Source organism: Chiloscyllium plagiosum, chromosome 25, assembly GCF_004010195.1.
Source record: "Chiloscyllium plagiosum isolate BGI_BamShark_2017 chromosome 25, ASM401019v2, whole genome shotgun sequence".
Classification (NCBI taxonomy): domain Eukaryota; kingdom Metazoa; phylum Chordata; class Chondrichthyes; order Orectolobiformes; family Hemiscylliidae; genus Chiloscyllium; species Chiloscyllium plagiosum.
The window spans coordinates 41,868,860-41,888,208 of record NC_057734.1 but is presented as its reverse complement, the minus strand read 5'-3'; the positions used below and the strand labels follow the sequence as shown (position 1 = coordinate 41,888,208).

At 42.3% G+C, this 19,349-nt stretch overlaps 1 protein-coding gene across 1 annotated transcript in view; it reads right to left on the bottom strand.

The window, feature by feature from the left end:
• Positions 1 to 605: 605 nt before the first annotated feature.
• The window catches only part of LOC122562421 (solute carrier family 2, facilitated glucose transporter member 11-like), a 48,797-nt gene continuing 30,053 nt past the window's right edge, over positions 606 to 19,349 (bottom strand). Inside the window, exons 9-12 of the mRNA XM_043715277.1 lie at positions 16,212 to 16,313; positions 13,019 to 13,094; positions 7,837 to 7,964; positions 606 to 1,056 (exon numbers count right to left, since the gene is read on the bottom strand). Of these exons, the coding sequence (XP_043571212.1) occupies positions 838 to 1,056; positions 7,837 to 7,964; positions 13,019 to 13,094; positions 16,212 to 16,313 (525 nt within the window). The 3' untranslated portion in view covers positions 606 to 837. The remainder of the gene's footprint in view (positions 1,057 to 7,836; positions 7,965 to 13,018; positions 13,095 to 16,211; positions 16,314 to 19,349) is intronic.

Here is a 19,349-nt window from a genome sequence, read left to right as displayed (position 1 = left end):
ATCTCATTTCCCCAACCCTTCCTTCCTCAGGATTGAGCTGGACAACAGATCAGAAGAGCTATGTGAAGCTAAAATAAACGCCAAATACTGGAAATCTAAAATATAAACAAAGTGCTGCAGAAACTCAATGGGCCTGCCAGCATCTATGGAGTGACAAAGCTAATATTTTGTAATGACTTGATGTTTATTGTCCCATGTAAAGAGGGTGTTGGGTGGGCCTTGGTCATAGCCATTCTACCACATACTTTGTCCCCAGAGACCAATTTCTGAGACAATGTGAAGTAGCCATTTTAAGTGCAGTAGAGAGCAATGCTGTGCCTTTTAAACTGTCTCTGCCTTCTCTTTCAAACAGAACTAACAATCCTGCAGATCCCATTGGCGGGAATGGTGTCAAGTTTATAGGAGCCCTGACTTCAGTCCAGTGAATGTTTTCTTTTATTAGTGATCCGAGATGTAGAAATGGTACTTTTTCTGCAGGATTCCATCATGACATCTAATCTAATACAGTGGGAATTATTGCCTCCCATTGGAAACTCACTTGTTTAGTCAGCTCCTGGCTCTATGAGGGAATGGGGTGTCTGGATGCAATGATGTAACATTGTGTCTTAAATCTGGCATATAAGATTCATTTTTATTTAATACCTTGGTGAAGATGGTTGTAAAAATGTCTTTTTAAAATGCTGGTAGTTCATTTGTGATCTTGATTAGGATAGTTCCACAGAAGGTATGTAACATGCCATGGAAGGTTTTCTGGTGAGAACTATATGGATAATGAAAGCAGGCGGTTAGGCCGTTGTGAAAACAGGGCTGGCCTGGGGTCCCGTGCCTCCTTCCTGCTCAGAGTCGGGTCGATAAAATCTCCGTCTGGTTTGGAGCAGCCAGCCTCTTCATACAGAGGGAGCACATTCCCTTCTGTGCGTGACGCAGATTGTTAAACTCTTCATTGATCTGAAGAAGTGTTTTCCCCTTCGTCTCAGGAAGGATGTAAAACGTGAAGAGCGAAGCCAAAGAGCAGCTTACCACAAACAGAATGAAAGCGTAAGGTCCCAGAGCCTCCTGTAAGAGAGAGAAGCAAATTTGCAAGAAATTGGCTTTCGTTTTATATTGGGTTGGGTCCCATTGCCATGCATTGGAGGGAGGTTAAGTGACCCAGTTGAAAAGTTGGTAGCTGCATTTAAGTACTTGGAGGGCACTGTCTGCATTTGAGTCTTTACCATCGATGTTTATTTGGATTCTTAAAGGGGAGCAGCAAATATATCAACTTCATAAAACATGCCACTCCATCACTCTGCAAATGTCACAGCTTAAAATATATTCAGAAATACAAACAACAGCTAACCACTGCCTAGCTCTGACTTTCCCTTCTAGGTACATTTGAGTTGAAGAATGGTTTGCCTGTTTCCGAACAGAATGAAATCTCATTACTGACCTTACATTTCACCCACATTTTACCTGAGATTGGGAACTTGTCACATGCAAATCCAAGCCTTGTATGTGCGACTCACTGTGACACGCAGTATTGATGCAACATAAACTCTAATACACTGTAATTCAATAAATCACAATCTCATTTACTAAGTGGCAGTAATCTCTTACTCTCAGATTTCTCCTGGAACCAATCTACCAGAGAGCTAGCAATAAAAGAGGACATGTTTTCAGCTCAGCCACAGAGGGTAGCTGGACCCTGTGTGAAATAACCACAGCACCTTGTTAAACTGCTGGCCTCTGCTAAACACAAAGAGGTGTAGTGGATGTAGGTTTGCTCACTGAGCTAGAAGGTTCATTTCCAGATGTTTCATCACCCTACTAGGTAACATCTTCTGTGGGCCTTCAGGCAAAGCACTGTACACGATTCCTGCTTTCTATTTATATGTTTGGGTTTAAAGTCATGGAGATGTACAGCATGGAAACAGACCCTTCAGTCCAACCCGTCCATGCCGACCAGATATCCCAACCCAATCTAGTCCCACCTGTCAGCACCCGGCCCATATCCCTCCAAACCCTTCCTATTCATATACTCATCCAGATACCTCTTAAATGTTGCAATTGTACCAGCCTCCACCACATCCTCTGGCAGCTCATTCCATACACTCACCACCCTCTGCATGAAAAAGTTGCCCCTTAGGTCCCTTTTATATCTTTCCCCTCTCACCCTAAACCTATGCCCTCTAGTACTGGACTCCCCCATCCCATGGAAAAGACTTTGTCTACTAATCCTATCCATGCCCCTCATAATTTTGTAAACCTCTATAAGGTTCAGCACCTCAGCCTCTGACGCTGCAGGGAAAACAGCCCCAGTCTGTTCAGCCTCTTCCCATAGCTCAAATCCTCCAACCCTGGCAACATCCTTGTAAATCTTTTCTGAAACCTTTCAAGTTTCACAACATCTTTCCGATAGGAAGGAGACCAGAATTGCACGCAATATTCCAACAGTGGCCTAACCAATGTCCTGTACAGCCGCAACATGACCTCCTATCTATCTGCGACTCCACTTTCAAGGAGCTATGATCCTGCACTCCAAGGTCTCTTTGTTCAGCAACACTCTCTAGGACCTAATCATTAAGTGTATAAGTCCTGTTAAGATTTGCTTTCCCAAAATGCAGCACCTTGCATTTAGCCAAATTAAACTCCATCTGCCACTTCTCGGCTCATTGGCCCATCTGATCAAGATCCTGTTGTAATCTGAGGTAACCTTCTTCGCTGTCCACTACACCTCCAATTTTGGAGTCATCTGCGAACTTACTAACTGTACCTCTTATGCTCGCATCCAAACCATGTATGTAAATGATAAAACGTGGAGGACCCAGCACCGATCCTTGTGGCACTCCACTGGTCACAGGCCTCCAGTTTGAAAAACAACCCTCCACCACCATCCTCCATCTTCTACCTTTGAGCCAGTTCTTTATCCAAATGGCTAGTTCTCCATTTATTCCGCGAGATCTAACCTTGCTAACCAGTCTCCCATGGGGAACCTTGTTGAACGCCTTACTGAAGTCCATATAGATTACATCTACCACTCTGCCCTCATCAATCCTCTTTGTCTTTGGGTTGGTGGTGTCATTTCCTGTTCTTTTCCTCAGGGAGTGATAAAATGGGGTCTAACTCAATGTGGTTGTTGATAGAGTTCCGGTTGGAATGCCATGCTTCTAGGAATTCTCGTGCGTGTCTCAGTTTGCTTGTCCTAAGATGGATGTGTTGTCCCAGTCGAAGTGGTGTCTCTCCTGATCTGTATGTAAGGATACTAGTGAGAGAGGGTCATGTCTTTTTGTGGCAAGTTGGTGTTCATGTATCCTGGTGGCTAGGTTTCTGCCTGTTGGTCCAATGCAGTGTTTGTTACATTTCTTGCACGGTATTTTGTAAATGACATTAGTTTTGCCTGGTGTCTGTATAGGGTCTTTCAAGTTCATTAGCTCTGTTTTAGTGTGTTGGTGGGTTTGTGTGCTACCATGATGTCACGTGGTCTGAATAGTCTGGCAGTCATTTCCAAGATGTCTTTGATGTAGGGGAGAATGGCTAGGGTTTCTGGATGTATTTTGTCTGCTTGTTTGGGTTTGTTGCTGAGAAATCGGCGGACTGTGTTCATTGGGTACCCATTCTCTTTTGAATACACGGTATAGGTGATTTTCCTCTGCCCTGCGTAGTTCCTCTGTGCTGCAGTGTGTGCTGGCTCGTTGAAATAACGTTCTGATGCAGCTTTGCTTGTGGGTGGCAGGGTGGTTGCTTCTGTAGTTCAGTATTTGGTCCGTATGTGTTGTTTTCCTGTAGACGCTATCTGAGCTACAAATCTTCTCAAAACTCACAAAGAGGTGTAAGCATAATTGTAGTGTATGATAATTATTGACTGCAATAGTTAGTGTGCAAGGTAGAAAGGGAACAAAATTCTTAAGTTACATCCAGGAGAACGTTTTTAGCTAATATGTAGAAGTCAAATGGAGGAGGGGGATCTTCTGGATCTAATATTTGGAAATAAGCCTGGACAAATGAAAGGCATAACAGTTGGGTTGTATGATGGCCCAGCAGTTAGTACTGCTGCCTCACAACACCAGGGACCAGGGTTCAATTCCACCTTTGGACAACTGTCTTTGTCTGCCTGTGGTTTCCTCCCACAGTCCAAAGATGTGCAGGTTAGCTGGATTGGCCATGGAAAATGCAGGGTTACAGGGATAGGATTCGGGGAGTCTGGGTGGGGATGCTCTTTGGAAGGTTGGTGTGGGCTGAATAGTCTGCTTCCTCATAGGGATCCTATGATAGGAGAGCATTTCGGAGATCGCGATTACAACTCAGTTAGATTTAGGATAGTTATAGATAAGGATGGGCCAGGAATAAAAATTCTAAACTGGGGAACTTTTACTAAGATTGGATATGATTTGACCCAGTTGGGAGCATCTACTTTCAGATAAATGTGTGTTAGAGCAGAGGGAGACATTCAAGGGGGAAATAGCAAGAAGGCAGGGTCAATAGGTTCCTGTAAAGACAAATGATGGGATCAAGTTCAGAGAACCTGGGATGATAGGGGCATAACGGTTAAAATTAAGAAACAAAGAGAAATTTATGGGAAATACTGAGAGTTTTTTACAGCAGATTCCTAAAGGGATATAAAAAAGTGCTGGGAGGTGCTTCAAAAGGAGGTTAGGAGAGCAAAGAGCATTTGAAAGCATTGGCAGGTAGAACAAAGGAAAACATACAGTTTTTTAAAATTATCTAAGGGAAGTGTAGGGACTCTAAAGGTAATCTGTGTGTGGTCCTACAAATCTTTGAGTTGGTCTTCTCGATAGAACAGGATCACACAGATATAGATTTCAGGGTGAAGGACTGTGAAATATGATAATACATTAACAGAGTGAGAGAGGAGGTGCTAGTAAATTTGGCAGATGAAAACAGATAAATTTGCACTCCAAAATAAAAAGTGGTGAAGAAGGTAGAGACAATAAGAGTGACACAGGAAAGATAAAAGCTACTCAATGAACCTTCTACAGTCCAATTACCTAACAAAGAAATAGGGTGACGTTTCAACACTGTGTTCTCACATCTAGAGAAAGACAATGGGAATTTAACAAGTGTTCGACTTGGATGATGCAGTGAAGACATGATATTTCTCAGCTGAGTGTTGTTGAAAGTAGGCTGCATTTAGCTTAAAGCCATCTTCTATTAGTATGAGAAAGAGAAATTCACAAGCACCTTTGTGGTGCACATGATATTCTGTGGGGAGGTTTGATGGAATTTGAATATTGCATAATAGGTAAAATGTAAAGGCAATTCAAAGGTTGGCAGGCCTTACATATGTATATACCCTGAGACATTAAGCAGAATATATTCAAAGTAACTTTGGAGTATTTTTTTATTTGGAATGTAGTAATGGCATCCCAATAAATTGAGCCAGGTCCTCTCAGAAGGATGATTTTGTATCAGGGAAGAAGCAGACCAGTTTGTTTGGACAGTTAAACTGACCGTGCACTCAAGCTAGATTCAAGGCTATTTAAGATGCAAATGGAACCTGCTACTGTTGAGGAGGTCTCGAGAGCAGGTAAAGAAATTGAATTCCAAAAAAATGCACACTGACATTTCCAGCTTTAGGAGATTAAAAAATTAGCCCTTCTTCGTGCCAAATTTTGAGACAGATATTCTCAAATGTTAGTGACTGTCATATTCTTAATGGGAAAGAATACTAAATGTTACCCATTGACCTTGGAATCTAAGAAAATAAAAGCATTCATTCAAAGCATCTTAGCTGCGGAAACACCAGCTTAGTGGAAGCAATATAGATGGAGGTCAACTTGTTTAATATTCTGAAGGAAATCTGAGAAATAAATTGTTCATCAAATGCTATGTGGATAATCGTTCTGTTTAGGACAATGTACTTTTGTGTCATGAAAAAGAGGTTGAGGATTAATCTTGTTAGTGAAGGAAATGTAAGAAAGAACAGAGATTTTCAAAATGAAGTAGGTAGATGCATGGTCAGACTGTTCCACAAAATAGGATCTTGTTCAAAAAAATGATTGATGAGGGTACCTGGTCCTACAAGGAGTTATAAGAATACAGGGAATAAAAGTATTTTTTTGTCAGGTTGTTTTGCGATTAAACTTTATTGGGTTTTTTTGGTTAAGGGAAGGGGGAGGTTGCCTTATATCAAAAGATGTAGAATGTAAGAAAAAGAACATTTTGTTTACTTTTCATTGCTTTCTCTTCAAGGGTTGTTTGTTTAAGAGCTTTCTCTTAAAAGAAAATGAGGGGAATGTGCCAAGCTGCTTACTGGGATTAATTAAATGACAAGTGTACATACATAGAGGGGAATGAGTCAGAGAGACACACAGCACGGAAACAGACCCCCTCGGTCCAACCAGTCCACGCTGACCATGTTCCCAAACTCACTACTCCCACCTGACTGCACTTGGCCCATATCCCTCCAAAGTATTCCTATTCATCAACTTATCCAAATATCTTTTAAACATTGTAACTGTACCTGCCTCTACCACTTTCTCTGGCAGTTTATTCCACACACGAACCACTCCCTGTGTAAAAAGGTTACCACTCATGTCCTTTTTAAAATTTTCTCCTCTGTCCCAGCTTTGAACTCCTCCAACTTAGGGAATAGACTCTTGACAGTCATTCATTTTACCTGTGTCCCTCATGATTCTATAAGTCTCAAAAAGGTCACCCCTCAACCGCCTATGCTCCAGTGAAAGAAGTCCCTGTCTATTTTTATATCGCAAATTCTCCAGGCCTGGCAACATCTTGGTGAATTTTTTCTGAATCCTCTCCAGTTTAATAATATCCTTCCTATAACAGGGAGACCAGAACTGGACACGGTGCTCCAGAAGAGGCCTCACCAATGACCTGTACAACCTCAACGTGACATTCCAACTCCTATACTCAATGGTCTGGACAATGAAGGCAAGCGTGCTAAATGCCTTCTTAACCGTCCTGTCCACCTCCAAAGTTACTTCTAATGTAGTCTGCTTAATGTCTCAGGGTATATGCATTTTTAAATTTCAAAGAACTATGCGCCTGAACCCCGAAGTCTCTCTGTTCTGCAACACTACCCAGGGCCCTACCATTAATTGTATAAGTCTTGCCTTTGTCTGCATTACTAAAATGCATTACCCCATATTTATCCAAATTAAATTCCATCTACCACTCCTCAGCCACTGACCCAACTGAGAAAGATTCTTTCTAATTTTAGCTCTGAGCACTGTAGTCAATAAGCTCCATCCACAAGAGAAAGGTGCCTTAAAGTTCAATTTCATCAACAGGCTTAGATCTGACATGACATGGAGGTTGTGGTCAAGGCAGTGAGAGGACAGTAAGAGGCCGGGAACAGTGCTGTGGAGGGAAACGCATGATGAACGTTGGGAATGGATACCTTATTCCTGGAAGTTCCCACATGCTCTGGATCAGCAGTGTACTGGCCTGCACAGATCCTGTCTGATCAGTGCTGGAAGCAAAGGAAGTCAGTCTGGATCCCAGATCCAGCTCAGTCCCACCCCATTCCCAACTCTCTTGCTACTGTCAAACCTAGTGCCAAACTCCTGATGCTGGCAACTGGTTCACAACACGAAGCAGTGGATTCTCCTCTACTGCATTTCACTAAGTAGGAACGATCCTCTGACAAATGCTTGTCCTCTACTCTGTAAATGATTGAGATTTCTGCTCCCTCTAGCATATCAGACCAGGACTCCTCTTGCACTGTCACTGGTGAATGCTTCTTCTGTGTAGCCCACTCCTTAATGGCACAAATAATGGGAAAGCTCAGGTCTGGAACTGCACAAGGTGTTCCACTGTCAGTGCCACCTCCCAGATGATTGCATGGTTATTCTAAGTGATTCAAGTTCAACTTACAATAACAAAAGGGAAAACCAGTCCCAGAACAAAGAGGGCCAGCCACTGCAGTGAGTTCGCTGCCACTAAGGCGATGGATCGGCTAGACTGAGTGAATAATTCCAATGGTAAGACTCCACTGACGGTACCTGGGTTAAGAACAAAGGATCATTAACCATCTCATTGTAAGCATAATCACATAGAAAACATAGAAAGGCCAGCAGCATTATATATTGTACTACTTTCTTCGAGTCACCAATTTGAGGCATTAAACGTGTCTCTCTCCACAGAGGCTGCCTGACCATCTAAATATTTTCCAGTGTAACTTATTTTCATTTCAGATTTTCAGCATGTGCAGTTTTTAAAGCTTTAGCTTCAGAGGCATCTGAAGAGGTGGCTGTTTTGCAGGGGGTAGCAGCCTGTCAAATAAATGTACACGACATTGGTGAGGTCACTTCTGGAACAGCGTCCAGTTCTGGTCACCCATTTATTGGAAAGATATTATGAAGCTGGAGAGGGTTCAGAAGAGGTTTACCAGGATGTTGCTGAGTACAGAAGGTTTGAGTTATAAAGAAAGGGTGGATGGGATGGGTCTTTTTTCACCGCAGAGTAAGAGGTTGAGAGGTGACCATACAAGAGCTTTATAAAATCATGACAGGTATAGATAGGAATAATGGTAGCTGTCTTTTCCCTAAGATGGGGAATTTCATGACCGGGGGGGCACATTTTTCAGGTGAGAAGAGAGAGATTTTAAAATGATATAAGGAGTAAATTTTTACAAACGGGTGGTTCACATGTGCAATGAACTTCCAGAGGAAGTGGGCAAAGTTACAACATTTAAAAGACATTTGGATAAGTACATGAACAGGAAAAGTTTGGATGGATATGGGCCATGAACAGATAGGTGGGACTAATTTAGTTTGAGATTATGTTCGGCTGGCTGGACCGAAGGGTCTGTTTCTGTGTTGTATGACTTGATGACACATAAATTCACACAGTACTGCCAGATAGACTTTATCAGATAGTGAATAGATATGAGAACAGCAGCAATAACGCTAGACATTTCATCCTCACTCTAAGTGTAACAATTTCTCTTCAAATTTGCAATAATTGAGAAGTGGTTGCACTAAATTGTAAATTTTTATCTTAGGTGCCAGATCCTTAGCATTGCACATCTTTGATGTAGCATTTCCTACTGATGACTTCTGTCAGACTACTCAAACTTAAAAGATTCATTAGATCTGAGTGTGACTGGCAAGGTCAACTTTTATTTAGATGCAACTATGTCATCTGCTAGACCATTTCAGAGGACAGTTGAGAAGCACATATAGATCAGACTGAATAAAGATACAGATATCCTATCACATGGGTTTTTCCATGAATTTGAAGGTCTGATTGTCTCCATTAATTATGCTTGAAATGTATATCAGTCTTATTTAAATCACTGGACTTAAATTTCCTGGAGTGGGATTTGAACACACAAATCTGGAACATTGGTCCAATTGTCTGGATTCCTCATCCAGTTTCACAGTCAGACCCCAGAGGAAATATTGGATCAAAATGATTAGGACATTTAACCCAGACTGAAAGCAAACTGTCAGCCACATATAGATATATAATTGTAATCTATGGAAACACAATACACAATGCTTGTGATTGAACTCAAGCTGAACTGCTTCGTGACCAATTGTGGATAAAAGAAACCGCTTGGTCATTTGTCAGAGGTTTTGTAGAGAGTGTTTTCAGAGAACAGGGAGTAATGGATTAATTCAGGTCCCCGCTGTCTCAATTATAAAAGGCACTGCAATAAATTGGTTCTCAGCATTTTCAAAATAGCTTCAATCATTGGATTCTCATGTGGAAAGTTCGAACTTTAAGCCAAAAACAAAACAGAATTGCTGAATAAAGATTATATAATTGCAAACAAAGCTGTGGCCCTGATGCTGTTACCAGAAAAATGATTCTACATGATACCCAAGTGCAAGATGGTACAACGTGCTAGCCAATTAAACATCATTATTTTATTTTCAAAGTCCAAAATCAATCCTTCTCCTGTCGTTTCAATAGAACTGTCCAGTGATCGACTGCAGCTCAGGACAAGCGGGATTTTGTCTCCATGCGATTTGAGATCCTGGAGGGTAGGCCCACCACTGACCTGTCAGGTGTTGGATTGGCACAAGGCATGGTGAGCCTTAGTAAAGAAGACAACACTGCACTCTCACCAGCTCTCCAGTTGGAAGGAAATCTGCTGGCCTTACCTACACATGAATCCAGGCAATGTGCTTTACTGTCCCCCTGAAATGACCCAACAAATTACTTGGCTCAAGGACAATTAGGGATCGGCAACAAATTGTGAGCTTGCCAGTGGCTTCCACATCTTATAAAGGAATGTAAGAAAAGGAAGTAAATGATTAAGATGGTGGATGGGATGCCAATCAGTGGGTTGCTTTGTCCTGAGTAGTTTGAGGTTCTCAAGTGTTATTGGAGCTGCACCCATTCAAATGCCATCACACTTCTACTTGTGCCTGAAAGATGATGGACAGGTTTTGGGGAGTCAGGAGGTGAGTTACTCGCTGCAGAATCCCCAACCTTTAAATTGATCCAGCACCAGGGTAGTTATATGTATGATCCGGTTAAGTTTCTAAGTTCACAAGAAATAGGAGGAGGGGTAGACCATTTGGTCCGTCAAGCTGTTCCACCATTTAATAAGATTGTGGTTGATGTAATTGTGGCTTTAACTCCACTTCCCTCCCTGCTCTGTACAACCTTTGACTATCTCATCAATCAAAGGTCCACCTTATTCAGCCTTGAATATTTTCAATGATCCAGACTTCACTTCTCACTGGGAAATAGAATTCTGAAAGCTATTGACTTCCTAAGAGAGGAAATTCCTCCTCATCCTAGTCTTAAATGGGAGTCCTTTTCCTTTCAAACAGTGCCATTGGTGTTATGCCAAAGACATTGACAGTGAGTTATCCAGGGATGGTACTTCCTTGAACATCAAGGAGAGATAGTGAGAGTCTCTATCGGAGGTGGTCATTGCCTGTCACGTGTGTGACGTGAATGTTATCCATGTCTCACAACTTACAGCCACATACTTTTCCAGTATCTGAAGAGTTGTGAATGGTGCTGTACATTGTGTAATCATCAGTGAACATCTCCACTTCTCACTCTATGATGAGCAAACACCCTATTTCTAACCACATAGAATCAGAGAATCCCTACAGTGTGGAAGCAGGTAATTCAGCCCATTGCATCTACACCAACCCTCTGAAAAGCCCCCTCCCTCCCTTCCATATAATCCTGCATGGCTAATCCACCTTGCCTGCATATCCCTGGACATTATGGGTAATTTAGCATGGCCAATCCACATAACCTGCACATCTTTGTTGGGAGGAAACCTGAGAACCCAGAAGATACTGGGAGAACATGCAAATTCCACCCAGACAGTTGCCCGACAGTGGAATCGAACCCCAATCCCTGGCCCTGTGAGGCAGACAGTGTGGAAGCAGGTAATTCAGCCCATTGCATCTACACCAACCCTCTGAAAAGCCCCCTCCCAGACCCCCTCCCTCCCTTCCATATAATCCTGCATTCACCATGGCTAATCCACCTTGCCTGCATATCCCTGGACATTATGGGTAATTTAGCATGGCCAATCCACATAACCTGCACATCTTTGTTAGGAGGAAACCTGAGAACCCAGAAGATACTGGGAGAATATGCAAATTCCACCCAGACAGTTACCCGACAGTGGAATCAAACCCCAATCCCTGGCCCCGTGAGGCAGCAGTGCTACCCACGGAGACACTGTCCCATGGACAGAAGTTAATTCATGAAGCAGCTAAAGATGGTTGGACCCAGGACATTACCGTGAGGGACTCTTGAACCTAAGGGAATTGGTTTCCAACATTTGAAACCATCACCTTTGCACTCTGTGTGACTCCAAACAGTGGAAAGTTTTCCCTTGATTCCAGCTGAATTCTGTTGGAGCTTGTTCAGATGCTGTCCTCATGTCAATAGTTATGACTCTCACTTTACCTCTGGAATTCAACACATCTTTGGGCCAAGGCTGTAGTGATGCCTGAAACTGAGTAGTGCTGGTGGAATCCCAACTGAGTATCTACAAGCAGCTTGTTACAGAGTAGGTGCCGTTAGATAGCACTGTTGGCATTTGCCATCACTTTGCTCTCCTCCCCGCAGCACCACGCTGCTACATGGACTGCACCAGTTCATGAAGGCAGCTCATCAACGCCCACCCAAGGCCAGTTAGAGAAGAGCAAATAAATCCTGGCCTTACTTGCCATGTTCACACCCCAGAATGAATTGAGAAGATAATAATTGTGCAGTCCTTTCTGACAGATCTTCCTCTTTTTCCCACGATCAAATGATTCAATAATCTCAGGTAGAATAATGTAAAATCAATCATCGCTGGTACACTAATGTAAAATCCAGGATATTGCTGGGACTGGAGGGTTTGAGCTATCAGGATTGGGACATTTTTTTACTGGAGCGTAGGAAGTTGAAGGGTGACCTTATAAAGGTTTATAAAATCATGAGGGGCATAGATATGATGAATGGCAAAGATCTTTCCCTAGGGTGGATGAGTTCAAACCTAGGGTTTGTATTTTTAAGATGAGAGAGGAAAGATTTAAAAGGGACCTGATGGGCAACCTTTTCATATATTCGTATGTGGAATGAACTGGCAGAGGAAGTGGTAGGTGCAATTTAAGTCACAACATTTAAAAAGCATTTGGACAGGTACATGAATAGGAAAGCTTTAGAGGGATATGGGCCAAAACAGGCAATTATAACTAGTTTAGTTTGGGAAACTTAGTCAGCATGGACGAGTTGAGCTGAAGGATGTGTTTCTGTGCTGTATGACTCTATTACAATCATCCCAGGTACAAAAGTAAAGAATCTATCAATCCAGATTGCTAGAGAAATTCAGCAGGTCTGGCAGCATCTGTGGAGAGAAAGCAGAGTCAATGTTTTGGGTCCAGCAGTCCTTCTTCAGAACTGATCTCAGATATAATTCTGCTCCATTGTATCATGGATCAAATATATCTTCCAGTCCACAAGATCAGAGAAAGTGCAAGAACAAACATCTCTGAGATCTCAGTTTTTCATGTTTCAAAGAAGCCTGGGATATTTAATGTCTACGGCTAACAGTTTAAAACCATACAACGGAGCTTGCACCTACCTGGTCCCATTCCGAAAGTCAGGATGTAAGCGAAGATGAAGACCAGGCTACAATACGGAATCCAGGAGAATCTTTCCTGGAGAGGAATGGCACAGAGTCACCGATGTTGTCAGAATGTCAGTCAACGCTTTGATCCAACCACAAACATGGTTAAAAACAAGTTGCTCCCGTTGCTTGAGGGATTACCTGTCTAAGTCATGGGAGAGGCTTTTGCCTGGGTCAGGGTGCTTTCAAGAAGGCTCCATGGCACGTACAGGGTGTGGAGGGTAAGAAGGAGGTTGCTAGAGGGTAGAAGGGTGGGAGAAGAGGAGGTGGTGAGGGTTTGAAGGAGACCTTAGGGAGGTTAGGGATGGGAAAGTCGCTTCGGCGGGTCGGTGTGGACTTGTTGGGCCGAAGGGCCTGTTTCCACACTGTAATGTATTGTAATCTAATCTAATCTAATCTAATCTAATCTAATCTAATCTAGTTTCTAACCTTACAATAAAGGAATACACAGCTAACTAGAAAAATATGAAATCCCAGAGGTAGTGAATTCCTTGCAAATGAATGTGGAAGCTCTAGTTTAAGACTGTACAGGTTAAAGAATGCCCAAGTGGGAAAAATGTAGTAGATGTCCTTATAATAAAGTGTGGCAATTGTTGTGATGAAAGTTGAGGTTGAGATTAAAGATGCAGGAAATAGGATGGTCATTACCTGGTTAAAATCTTTCAGCTTTAACTATATGTGTTGGAAACACATTAGCTGTGACCTCATCAGCCTATGAAAGGTGAGTTTAGGGTGATCTGTGCAGAAGTGTGAGTCAGTTACTTGGCTATGTTGATCTTATAATCTTGTGTCAGTTTAGATACTGTGTTATCAAAGAAATTAATGGATTGCTACGTGCCGTGGCTTTAAGTTTCATGGAGCATTGATCATTCTTATGGATACTGTCGAATTCTTCTCATTCGATTCCTGCCTGAATCCAAATATTTACAACATAAATACTAAAGATATTGTTATCTCGTGACTGCATTTCTGAATAAATGAGTTCATAAGATTGTGATAATCCCTACGAGGCCCATGGGGAATTACTAATTCATCTCCCTGTGTAGCTCATTGAGTATGAATTCCCTTGGTGACAGGCAAAGACCGGCCCAGCTAGAACTCATCGCCTGAGCCCTTGTCCTTACCTCTCCCCTCCCCCCCCCCCCCCCCCCCTCCCCCCCCGGGCTGGAAAGCCCGGCTTGAAGTCCCAGTTTCTCCAGAGCTGTGCAATAACGTCTCTGCACAGGTTGATTAGAAAAATATGTTAAATTAAGAAAAACAAACCCAGTCACTCTCCAGTTCTGTTATGATTTAGCCCCTTTCCGCTCTCCCTATCCCTCCCCCAGCTTGATGATTTGCATTGGCCATAATGGGCTTTGCCTCTAAATTTCTAATTGGTTACATGGATGATTGAATGGCGGCAATTAATAGTTTATAAAAAAAAAGTCACTGTGATGTGGTGGCAAAGCTATTTGGCTGTATGTAAGAGCACTTCTAGATATAAGATTTAAAAAAAGAAAAAAAATAAAGCAAACCCAGAGATGGGTGCGTCCCAGGCTGGGACTAATCTATGTACGCCATGAGAAGGGGGCTCCATTTGGTGTTCAACAATAAATGATGTTCCTTTCCAATCAGGCTTCCTAAGTTATTACAAACAGTTTTTTTAAAAAGTCTCTAAAAACTAAAAAAAAGCCTCCCTAAAACTATAAAGTAGCTCTCATGAAAATCCTAATAAGATCCATTGTCGAAACAGAACAACTTTGTGCCCTGCAACAACAATCTTGACCTGAATCAAGTAACTTGGTGGTGGGGAAACTTCGAGAAAGAGTTATTCAGGATAAGATTAATAGTCACATGGCTTAATTCAAAAAAGCCAGCATGTATCTGTTAAGGGAACATTGTTGGAGTTTTCGAAGGGGAGACGGAAAGGTAGATGAGGACAATGCTGTCGATGTATACACTTAGATTTCAAAAAGGAGTGGACCAGGGTGTCTGGGAGGAATGGTCCCTGGAAAGGCTTACAAATAGCAGGGGAGGTGAGTATGTGTCTGGTGGTGGAATCCTGCTGAACATGATGGAAATGGTGTTTATGATCCATTGGATGCGGTGAGTAAGGACCAGGGACCTTACTGGTGTTGTGGGAGGAAAGAGGTGAGGGCAGAAGTGCAGGAACTGGGTTGGAGATGGCGAAAGGCCTTGTCAGTCAGAGTGGTGGGAAATCCTTGAGTGAGGAAAAAGGTAGACGTTTCTGCGACTCCCTCCCAGCGGAGGGTGGCATCATCAGAACAGATGCAATGCAGAGGGACAAACTGGCACAATGAGTAGCAGAGGGTGAAGATGTTGGACAGTATATTAGACACTAGTTAGACTTCAGCTGAAGTACTATATACAGTCCCGTGCACCATTCTTTAAGAAGGATATGAACGCTTTGGAAAGAGTGCAAAAGAGGCTTTACGAGAATGGTTCCTGGAATAAGACACTTTAGTTGTGAAAGTATATTGGGAAGACGGAACTATTTTTTCGAGGAAAAGGGCAAAACTGACAGGAGATTCAATAAACATTTTTAAAATCATGAGGTGTCTGGGTAGAGTAGACAGGGAGAAACTGTTCCCACTTGTAGAAGAATTGAGAATCAGGGAGCATAAATACAAAGGAATTTGCAAAATAAGCAAATGCGAAATGAGCAAAAGCTTTTTCCAGAAAAGTATATATCTAATTCGCGTTTAAAAACTGTTATTGCATCAGTTTCTAGCACTATGTAAGAAAAGGTATTCCAAGTTATACCATCTACATCAATAAAATGTTTTTTTCCTAAACCTCACCCACTTTATGCCATTATTTGAATGTGTATCCTTTAGTTACTGTCACCCAACAAGGAGAATAATCTCTCCCTATCTATTTTATGAAACTGTCCACATAATCTTTGATAAATCTTTAAAACTTCCCTTTAATTTTCTGCTCTAATGAAAATAATCTCAGTTTCTCTAGTCTCCACAGATAAATGCAGAGTCCACATCTTTGGAATCATTCTAATAGATCTTCTTTTTGCTCTGTTCAAGGCCTTTCTTCAGAACCAGACACAATATCCTAGCTGCACTCTAGTCACTGGTTCTGTGAATTTTAACCTGTGAGTGGTCTTATTTACAGAGGTAACATCCACAGTTCTTACCTTCAGAGAGAGTGTAATGATCAGTAGTAGTATCCACAATGCCATGAAGCAGTACCCTTTCCATAACAGAACCTTTCTTCCTGCTCGCTCAATAATGAATCCCTGTACAACAGAATTTTTACTTGTTAAGAGAATAAGCTTCAATCCGATCTTTTATCTTTATTCATTCATGGGATGTGGGTGTCACTGGCTAGGCCAGCATTTATTGCCTATCTCTAATTGCCCAGAGGGCAGTTAAGAGTCAAACACATTGATGTGGGTCTGGAGTCACATATAGGCCAGACCAGATAAGGATGACAATTTCCTTCCTTAAAGGACATTAGTAAACCAGATGGGTTTTACTGACAATCAACAATGGCTTCATAGTCATCATTAGACTCTTAATTCTAAATTTGTTTTGTTTTTTTCTTAAGTGAATTCCAATTCTGCCATGGCAGGATTCAAACCCAGGTCACCTGAACATTATCTTTGTCTCTGGATTAACAATCACTGGGCCGTCGTTGCAATATTCTTTGCATAACATCATAAGATATTACAGTCCATTGGGCCTGACCTGACTCTCTGCTAGAGTCAGTAATCAAATGCCACCAACTGGGTGGGCAAGAACATAGCAGACAAAATATGGAAAAATATGAGGTGATCCTACTTCGGTGGGAGAAACAGATTTGCAGAATATCTTTTAAATGGTGAGAGGGTGGCAAGTGTGGATGTACTGAGGGACCTGGGTGTCCTTGTTGATGAGTCAGTGCAGATGCAGCAAGTATTATGAAGGCTCATGGAATGTTGAGTCCAGGAATAGTGGCTTCAGTTGTATGGAAGCTTGGTTCGACTGCACCTGGAATACTGTGCAGTTTTGGTCTCCCTGTCTCAGGAAAGATATTCTCACCAGAGAGGAAGTGCATCAAAGGTTCACCAGAGTTTTGAAAACTGGGAGGTGATCCCATTGAAACTTACTTCGAAACCATTGACAGGGTGGATGCAGATAAGATATTTCCCTGATTCGAGAGTCTAGAATCAGGAGGCACATTTTACAAATAAGAGAGATGTCACTTAAGCCCAAGGTAGGGAGAATTCCTCAGAATTCTCTACCACAGAGGGCTGCAGAAGCTCAGTCTTTGACTATGTTTAACGTAGTGACTGATAGATTTCTGATTCTTAATGATGTACAGGGTTATGGAATGGCGAGACTAATGTGTTCAATCACCCATGATCATATTGAATGGCAGTGAAGGCTCCATGGGCTGAATGGCCTCCTCCTTTTCCTGTGTTCCTGTCTGCAGCACGCTCTCAGGCACTGCATAGAAAAATGTTTTCTCATGTCTCCTTTGATTCTTTTCTCCATCTGTGTCATATATTTGACGTTTACACCAAAGAAACCTCCACCTTCTTTCGAATCATGATTTTGAATACCATCCCACTCCCCGCCCAACCCCAACCTTCTCTTTCCTAAGGAGAACTACCCCAGCTTCTCCAATCTATCTTCATGACTCAAGTCTCTCATCCCTGGATCCACTCGTGTCAATATTATCTGCATCCACTCTAAAGCACTCACTTCTTGTCTAAAGTGCAATGTCTTGATTTGGACACAATACGCCAGTTGAGGCCAAAGCAATGTTTTCTATGGATCCATCATCATTTCCTTTCTTTTAACCATTATGCCTCTACTCATAACGTCCAGAATCCCATTTGTTATTTTCACCACTTTCTCATCCCGCCTTGCCAGCTTCAATGATCTGTGCCCAAAAAAACTGGAGGTCTGGGTATCCTGCAACTCTTTAGAATTATACACATTAGTATCTATTGCCACGTCTCATTCCCCAGACATATCACTTCACACTCCTCTGCCTTAAATTTCATCGCCACAGAATAGAATCAAATGCCTACAATGTGTAAACAGGCCATTCAGCCCATCAAGTCCTCACCAACCCTCCAAAGAGCATCTCGCCAGACCCAGTCCCCTACCCTATCCCTGTAACCCTGCATTTCCAATGTACCTAACCTACACATCCATAGACACTATGAACAATTTAGCATGGCCTATCCACCTAACCTGCCTGGCTTTAGCCTGTGGGAGGAAACTGGAGCACACGGAGGGAACCCACGCAGACACAGGGAGAATGTGAAAAGTCCACACAGAGAGCTGCCCAAGGTTGGAATTGAACCTGGGTCCCTGACGCTGTAGAGGTAGCAGTGCTAACCACTGAGCCACCGTGCCACCCAAATGAATAAATCCACCTATTCTACCAGCCTGCCCATGTCCTTATGTCGTCAATCATTACCCTCCTCACAGTTCACTCTACTGTTCTTTTGTCATCTGCAAATGTTAAAATAGCACCCACATCCAATAGTATTAATCATCTCATTAGTAACAATATTAATAATTAATAGAAATTAATCATCTCAGTCATTAATAACAATCAAGAAAACACAGCAACTGAATCAAATGCTCTTCAAAATGTGCTCAAACCTCCATGAGCTAGTTAATTCTGCACATTTCATGCAGTTCACATTGTGGAATCAGAATTTTACAGCACGGGAGGTAACAATTTAGACCATTTACCTGCGTCAGCTTTTTGAAAGAACTCTCCAGTTATTTAGTCCCACAATCCAATCTTTTCCCCTTTCCCTTGTAAATTGGTTCTCTTTAACTTTGTCTTTGTATTGTCAAATTCCAGCATCCTTTCAAGCTCCAGATAATATTCACCAATTGTGTGGAGTGATGTCTCCTCCTTTCCTCTCTCTTTCTGTCAATTATTTTAAATCTGTGGCTTTTGGTCACCGGCCCATCGCCAGAGAAACACCTTTTACTCTACTTGACCTCTTTGGTTTAACAAACCCTACTTCAAGCTTATGAGGAGAAAGTGAGGTCTGCAGATGCTGGAGATCAGAGCTGAAAATGTGTTGCTGGAAAAGCGCAGCAGGTCAGGCAGCATCCAGGGAACAGGAGAATCGATGTTTCGGGCATAAGCCCTTCTTCAGGAATGAGGAAAGTTTGTCCAGCAGGCTAAGATAAAAGGTAGGGAGGAGGGACTTGGGGGAGGGGTGTCAGAAATGTGATAGGTGGAAAGAGGTCAAGGTGAGGGTGATAGGTCAGACTGGGGTGGGGGCGGAGAGATCGGGAAGAAGATTGCAGGTTAG